At 36.2% G+C, this 8,610-nt stretch overlaps 1 protein-coding gene across 1 annotated transcript in view; it reads left to right on the forward strand.

The window, feature by feature from the left end:
• LOC107749356 (rho-related GTP-binding protein RhoQ) overlaps positions 1-8,610 on the forward strand; it is a 26,562-nt gene that overhangs the window by 17,142 nt on the left and 810 nt on the right. The window contains exons 3-4 of the mRNA XM_016564477.1: positions 4,140-4,304; positions 8,374-8,469. Coding sequence (XP_016419963.1) covers positions 4,140-4,304; positions 8,374-8,469 — 261 coding nt within the window. The remainder of the gene's footprint in view (positions 1-4,139; positions 4,305-8,373; positions 8,470-8,610) is intronic.

The following is an 8,610-nucleotide window of genomic DNA, read 5'->3' on the forward strand; positions in this document are numbered from 1 at the left end:
CGCCCCTCACCTCAGCAGCATGTGCTCCGGTTGTATTGTAAACAATGGCATCGTCTATATCCCTTATCAGTTTGAGCCCGATTGAGACGCAGAGGATATTAGTGAAGAGGATTGCGCAGAACCTGTGCAAGCATGGCTCTTAATGGTATGTTTTTTGATTGTTGTTGTCTCATACTTTTAGATGCACTGTTATTTGTAAACATGGTGTCAGCAGGTCCTTAAAAAGTCTTAAAATGTCTTAAATAAGGTTTTCCTAATATAAGGCCTTAAAAAGTCTTAAAATGTCTTAAATTCGGATTCGATGGGTCTTAAATATTTTTGGTCTCATTACCGCTAAAAGATCTTCAGTCTGACGGACCTAATGACTGTTTACAATCATTGGACAGACCGAAGATTTTTTCTGAGGCTCACTCTGTTTGTCTCAGACTTCAGAACAAATGAGCGTAAACGGCACACATAAACTCAGAAGAAACACACTGAGGTAAAAATTCAAAATGTTTAGTTTATTCATAACATGATATAGTTAAATAACACCATGACAAGTGAGCTATTTTGCTAAGTGCACAAATTACGTGAAGTCTTGTGCGTGTGCGCATTTAGAGTGCGCTCTGCCTGATCACTGCATGATTCAGTCTATTAAAATACATTCAGAATGATCACAAATTCAAGACATTGGGGCAGAAAATGTGTATATTTATACCACTTCATATAGTTAATCAAGTTCACATGGAAGAGTGCCTTTTTTTCTCCAAAAATTACCATATAGAATCAGAATCAGAATCAGAATGAGCTTTATTGCCAGGTATGTTTACACATACGAGGAATTTGTTTTCGTGACAGAAGCTTCCACAGTGTAACAGAATGACAGTGACTACACATTAAATATTATATATATGTATGTAATAAAATGTGTATTTCCATTACAGGTTTAGGTCTTAAATTTAATATAAGGTGGTATTAAAAAGGTCTTAAAAAGTCTTAAATTTAACTTGTTCATGTCTGCAGAAACCCTGTGTAAATGCTACTGCTTCTGTTAGCTTTTAATATCTGGTTTTATTTAAAGCTGATTAAAGGTTTAATACAGTACGGCAACCGCACACGCGTCCATGTATAACGCTTCTCATAGCTATGTGAAAATAAGTGTATAAATGGAACAGTTCATTGTTGGAGCTGAGCTGAATGAGAGAGAGAGAGAGAGATGCAGAGCGTGTGGTCTGGGTTTGTGATGTCACAAACCCTGGAAATAACGAGACGTTTTTGTAGGCAGAATTTTTGTCCAGAATTTTAAAAGACGATATCTCCGTTTGCATAGAACTTTCAGAGCCGCAACTTTGCAGATATTGTTTATGCTCAAACCGCAACATTACACACTAACTAACGTTAAAAAAGTGAAATCGCAATCAACCACCCCTTTAAGTTAGTAGCATCGCTACATTTTATTAGCGACTCCCCAACACAGACTTAACTTGTGTTAAATGTGTGTTCTCTGGAGGTAGCAGAAGATATGCAGGAGACGTGGGGGAATGATGTGTTGGCTTATTCGACATTCAGTTTTGGCAAAGGGCAGCTGTAAATAATACCATCCCTCCCACCCTACCCCCTGTAGAATGTTTGAACAGACCAGAGGCTGGGCAGAGAGTGTATTTATAACGCAGCCGCCCCGCAGGGCCAACACAAACTCACACAACACTCTCACTTACACCACAGATGCACCTGCTCAACTTTGTTTTGTCAGGTTATGTTGCAACAAATCTTGATTTATCACGTGGCAGGAACAGGACGGTATATCGCAGGTTCATATCTGAGCCACAGAACGCCACATTTGGCCTTGAAACATTGACAGTTGCAAGTAAAAACAGAAGGTTTATATCACTCGCCAATCTTCTTGATGGATGAGCGACTGTCTGTGTGTGTTGTGTGTAGTGAGTGTGTGCACTGCGTACTTGACGTTGCTCAAAATGAGCTTTCCTAAACTGTCCTATGACCATTCCTAAAGGCCCCGATACTGCAAGATAATTCGAGAAGAATTGTTGGTTAAAGTCGTTATGTTTTTTTTGCGCACAAAAAGTATTCTCGTAGCTGCATAAAATTACGGTTGAACCACTGATGCCACATGGACTATTTTAATGATGTCCTTGCTGCATTTCTGAGCCTTGAACATGTCAGTTGCATGTCAGTTTCATCAAAAATATCTTAATTTGTGTTCCGAAGATGAACAAAGGTCTTACGGGTTTGTAATGGCACGAGGGTGAGTAATGGGGGGTGCTTTTACGCATCTTCTGAACGAGTACAAAACCTCCCGAACAAAAACACACATGAACAGGACGGGGAAATGAGCGATCTCTTATGTAAACAGATGCATATGAAAAATAACGCGATCATCAGCAATAGACAGCATATAAATGAAAACTGCATAATGTTACAGAGTAAAATGTTGATCCAGGAAGTGGTATATGTCTGTGCAAGCTTTGGAGGTATTGATGGAAGCGATTTACTGGATTTATGCTTTGATAATCGTACTAAATATTATCCAGATGTAGTTTTTAATAAAAATGTGATTCTCACCTTTTTTCTCAAAATTATGATTTTTTTTAATGAAACCTACCTATATTAAAGTGTTGATAAAAAAAGAATGCTTTAAACTAGAATAAAACTGATTTTTTTGTTTAAAAGTAGAGGCTCTGATCTTTATTTTGGTGTATTGCATATTCAAATATTCATACAGCAAAATATACTGGAGACCATCAAATTTTAGTGAAAATCATCATTCTCACCTTTTTTCTCAAAATTATGATTTTTTTTTATGAAACCTACCTATATTAAAGTGTTGATAAAAAAAGAATGCTTTAAGCTAGAATAAAAAGGATTTTTTTGTTTAACAGTAGATGCTCTGATCTTTATTTTGGTGTATTGCATATTCAAATATTCATACAGCAAAATATACTGGAGACCATCAAATTTTAGTGAAAATCATCAAAATCGCTGGCGGTGGCTGGCAACTTTTTTTCAAAAATGCTGGCGGGGAAAAGGTTAATGACAGAATTTTCATTTTGGGGTGAACTATCCCTTTAAAGGTGAGATCACATTTAACATTGCTCTGTGAAGTTTCACAAGTGAAATCAAGTCATTTCAGTTGCTACACAGATTTCTGCTCATGTCACACAAATTCAACATGTTGATCAACAGAAAGCTGCTTGGTTTGAAAGCGACTACATCTCTGTGCTATATAGACAATGGAGGTTTTTTGATGTTTTAATCTGACTGCACCTTAAGGCTTCAGAAGTCCTGAAGGGCTGCAAATTATGGAAACTGGCAGCAGTACTTTTTCACTCGCAGTCTTCAGTCGGCAGTTGTTAGTAACGTCCCTCGCGGTTCAGATGCAGAGGTGCTCCAAGATGAGAGACGTCACGGTAAATTAAACTCTGAAGCTTAGAAACTCTGGGTCCACATTTCTGAGGTTTCATTTCTGGAAGCCCAGGATGGTTCCCTGTCGCAAATGAAATGTTTATACTGCAACGCATGGCCAGAGGCACATGCTGTTATAGTTTAGACACACTCTCATTAGAATAACCATGGATGATTGCATACCAACACACATGCTGCCTGTGGAGAGACACACACACTCACACGTCGGGGGAAAAACAAGTTCCCAAAAATATCAGTCACATGTCCCCTGTAAATCCAGGATTATCTGTTGTAGCGTCTGGGGTTTCTGGTTTCCAGAGGACATGTCTCTGCCTCCGTGTTGCTTTAGAGGACGAATGGGGAGATGGAGGAAACGCCATTGAATGAAATATGGATTTATGGGTCATGAGCCGTAATCTAAATCATATTAATCTCTGCTCGATTATTGGGGTCAGCGTAATTTCTGGTTGCTGCTTAAGTGATTGTTGATAATGTTCCGTTGCAGAGCATTTGTGGACAGCGATTCAATACAGCAGTGGATGCTATTAGTTACGATTTGTAGAGAAGAAAAGGACACTTTGTATTCAAAGCAAACTCATATTAGGGTAATTGACTAAATGTTTCTGATAACAACTTTTGAGTGCATTCCTGATGCGTTTTTGACCATTGTTGACCTGATGAACAGTAAAAAAGGCTCAGTACTTATGTTTACCCAGTGTCCTCTGCTCTGACAGGAGGACTATGATCGCCTGCGACCCCTGTCCTACCCCATGACAGATGTTTTCCTCATTTGCTTCTCCGTGGTGAATCCGGCCAGCTTCCAGAACGTGAGAGAGGAGTGGGTCCCTGAGCTGCAGGAGTACGCACCCAACGTCCCTTACCTGCTCATCGGCACTCAGGTACGCACACCTGCTGCTACATACAACAGCAATATAATATTCCATATACTCTAACTGTATACATTTTGTAATTGTATGTGAAACAGTGCAGAATTGAGCAAAAACCATTTCAAACACTATACGCTACAGTATACTATTGTTGCTACTGTGGCTTTATTGTGTCTCTTTATTTTCTTGGAAATATTTCTATTCAAATTGTTACTTTTTTGCAGTCAGTTTAAATCATAAATATGAAGAACATACACACAAAATTGTATTGTGCCATCTCAGGCTATGCAATTTATTATTTTTTATGACCATTTTTATACCTCATGTTTTGGTATTTTTGTCAACCCTGTTACAGACACAAGCGTTACTATAGTTACTATAGTTCAATTAGAACTATGTCATAGTTTTCACATATGAGCAGCATTTTAGTCCCTCTTTTCACTAGGATTGTTAGAAATTTTGGATTTTTAAAAAAAATTTTTATACTTGTCATTCAGATGACTTAGAACATCCTAATTTACAAGAGAGATCTTAAAAAAGGGCTTTGTCCAAAATAAAATATAGTTAAAGTAACAAAGGAAAAACCTGGAAGGCTGTATCAAATATAATTTTTTACAATTTTTATGAAATTAGTGACAGCAAAAGGACACGTCATAGGACTGACCAGAGAAACAGGGATGACAGGACACGCAATCTTCATCAAAATGCACATATTTGTTTACATAATACTGTGAAGTTTTACCATTTTAAATTGCATTAAATTGTTTTGCACTTACTTGGCATAGTTGTATGACAATAGTAAACTGTAAAATTTTCAGTTAACGTCAGTTCATTGTTGATTTAGCACATTACATTTCTAAGGGATCTAATGTTTTTTTAAAGGTATTGTAATTAGACAATGCATTCCAACTGTGTGTTATGAGGAAAAAAGTTTTATTGAAACTGATCATCCTATCCCGGTCATCAACAATAACAACAGTAATAGTAACAATACCAGCAATACTAACTAAAAATGTAACTGATGCTCATGTGCCAACCACACTGAATGATATAGGCATTATCTCAATAATACACCCAGGGTGACCTTTAAAATGTTTGAATTTTACACAGATTAGGTATCACCCCGTATTTAACGATTTTCTAGATCATCCCTGTTACCGGCATGTCAAAACCTGTTACTCTGAAAAGTAACGGGGCTGACAGTAACAGGTTTGTCGATTTCAAACTAATTAGCTAATTGCTAGCTAAAAGTCCAGTTCACAAAAGCACATGTTGTACACTTTGAAAGGATGTGACTTGTAGATATAGATTATATTAAAAGTAAAAAAAAAATGGTTTAAATTTACATTTTAAAAATGGTAACAGACAGTATTGACATTGCATGATGTCCCCCCTCAGTCCAGCCTCATACATCATCAAAAAAAGAACATTATAGAGGAGTAAGAGAGTAAGTGTTGGGATTCTGGTTGAGAGGTGATGTAACCTCCTAGAATGATGTCACCTGAATGTACCATTATTTTACAAGGGTTTTTTGATGATGGTAAACAGGGCTGACATGAAATTAGGGGACACCAATAAAATGATTAATATTTTATAGAAAAATTTACACTTATGCCAAAAACATTGCTTAACAATGAGACTGTATGTAGAACAATATGCAGATGTGATTTTTATATCATTTTGCCTTCATTTTACAAAATAAATGTCCTGGTGAAAAAGAAAAATCATAGTGAGGGACAGGCCAAAAACCTTACCCTCATCAGCATAAATGCTATTAAAATTATTTAAAATAATATTTTGTTAACTTTTTTGATGTAATATTGATGAAAGAATACATAGTATTATGTTTTTATCGCACATTTATTTGTTGTTATATTAATTCTATGTTTGATTATTTCTTAGGGACACAAAAGGCACCAATTTTGTGGAATGACCCATTTTTACACACACACACACACGCACACTAAAAAATCAGTTGTTTTAAATGCTACAAGTGAATTTAGGCATCACAATATTATAATGTACAATTTAATATGGATATGCATTGAGAAAAATGACATTTAAAAGTGCTATTAAATGATGTATTTTGTTGTTGTTTTTATTTTTTCCAATATTGTTCTACATATGTGACCCTGGACCACAAAACCAGTCATAAGGGTAAATTTTTTTAATTGAGATTTATACACCATAAATAAGCTTTTCATTGATGTATGGTTTGTTTATATATTTTGATAGGACATTATTTGGCCGAGATACAACTATTTGAAAATCTGGAATCTGAGGGTGCAAAAAAAATCAAAATACTGAGAAAATCGCCTTTAAATTTGTCCAAATGAAGTTCTTAGCAATGCATATTACTAATCAAAATTTAAGTTTTGACATACTTACGGTAGGAAATTTACAAAATATCTTAATGGAACATGATCTTTACTTAATAGCCTAATGATTTTTGGCATAAAAGAAAAATCAATAATTTTGACCCATACAATGTATTTTTGGCTATTGCTACAAATATACCCCAGCGATTTATGACTACTTTTGTGGTCCAGGGTCACATATAGTACATATATCCAATATCAACCAATACTGATAAGTAAAAATATATCTAATATCAGCCGATAACCAATATGGTTCAATATATTGTACATCCCTATGATAGGCCGCCTATTGCATATGTAGCCCAAGCACATTTATTTTCTGTTTTTGTTCGTTCTGTGGTGACTGTCAGAATTACTGATGCTACATATATTTATGTTCTGGGAGAATCTAATGTGGTTGTAACTGATGTTTGGTTAAACTGTGGTAATATTGTTGATTGAATATATTGATTTATGTGTTATCATGAAAGGTTCAGTCATAGTGTTCACAGCATGATATCGTCAATGAAATTGTCTGTATTACTGTAACCTGTGTGTTAAGAGTGAGAGTTTGTGCACGCTTCCTGTCTTAATCAGACCACAGAGTGAGATGAATACACATGCAGTGCAATCAATAAGAAAGGGGGCCAGAGAAAGTCATAGGACCAAGGACACTGAATAAGAGCTGCACGATAAACCGGGATAAAACCAAAATCATGATATGGCTTAGTGCGATTATCAAAGCTGCTATATGCAAACTCTTCTGTGCATCTGTATTTGTGAGTTTGGGCCACTTTAATGTGCATTTAGGAATGCAACATGCTTTCCATACTTGTAATGAGGATCGCTTATCAACAAAAAAGAAGCTTCAAGGGCTCCCTGTGGTTTTCCCTCAAAATAAAAGTTTGATGATTTAACGTTTAGAAATTAAGGCGTCCGATAAATATTAGTATTGTAAATTTTTCAGCTGCAATGAAATGTAATCCTTTTTTGGATATGCAGTAAATGAATTCCAAGTATTGAGTTTGGAAGAGTTTATTTAATGTAAAATTGACCTCAGTGAAATATTAGTTATTTATATCAGAGTATTATTTCTTATTTAGTTTTTTAGTAGTAATAATAATTATTCCACAAAATAATAATTATCATTCTATAGCAATATTTTTTTTAGGCATAATGATATATAACCACAATTTTTTGACCACAATGCAGCAAACTTTTCGCAGTCATGATTTTTTGAGTTTAATTGATCGAGCCCTACACTGAACCCTACAAAGCTTCACTTCTGCTGGTGGTGACATATTTAAAGGAAACCTTTTCAATTTGTGCTCCACATGCCTAATTGAAAGATGTGCAGGAAGCGCTGCTCTGTGTGGTGGTTTTGGTAATACGTCAGTGGATGTATGGAGAGCGGCTTTTTGTGGAGAGGAGCTGGCAAAAACTCAAACTCAGATGAAGTGGAATTTTAATTGGAAACAGTGAAGACGGAGACCCTCCTAGACAACTGCGGTGGTACTTTTTCGGTCAAAGGGGAGTCTGCAGACGCATGCCACCATCTGGTCTTGGGTTGAATTTCCTGGAGCCTTCTGCTCTAAAAACAAACCCCATCGTATGGAATCTCATCCGCCGTCCTCAAAAGAAATGCAGAGAGCACGTGTGCTTTTACAGTTAACCCCTCATATGAGCTTGCTTAACTGTGAATTTGTCTCCATTTTTGGCTGTAGATTGACCTGCGGGACGACCCCAAGACCATTGCCAAGCTGAACGACGTGAAGGAGAAGCCCATTGTGACAGAACAAGGCCAAAAGCTAGCAAAGGAGGTGAGAAATGAATAGTTCCTCTTTCTCAAGAACAAAATAAAACTGAAACTTTGTACTAAGAAAAACTCAGACGTGAGTCAAAAGGAAAGCAAAAAGATTGTCGTGACTTACTGGTTAGACCTAAAAAAAAAAAAAAAAAAA

Source organism: Sinocyclocheilus rhinocerous, unplaced genomic scaffold, assembly GCF_001515625.1.
Source record: "Sinocyclocheilus rhinocerous isolate Xijiao unplaced genomic scaffold, SAMN03320098_v1.1 scaffold650, whole genome shotgun sequence".
Taxonomy (NCBI): Eukaryota; Metazoa; Chordata; class Actinopteri; order Cypriniformes; family Cyprinidae; genus Sinocyclocheilus; species Sinocyclocheilus rhinocerous.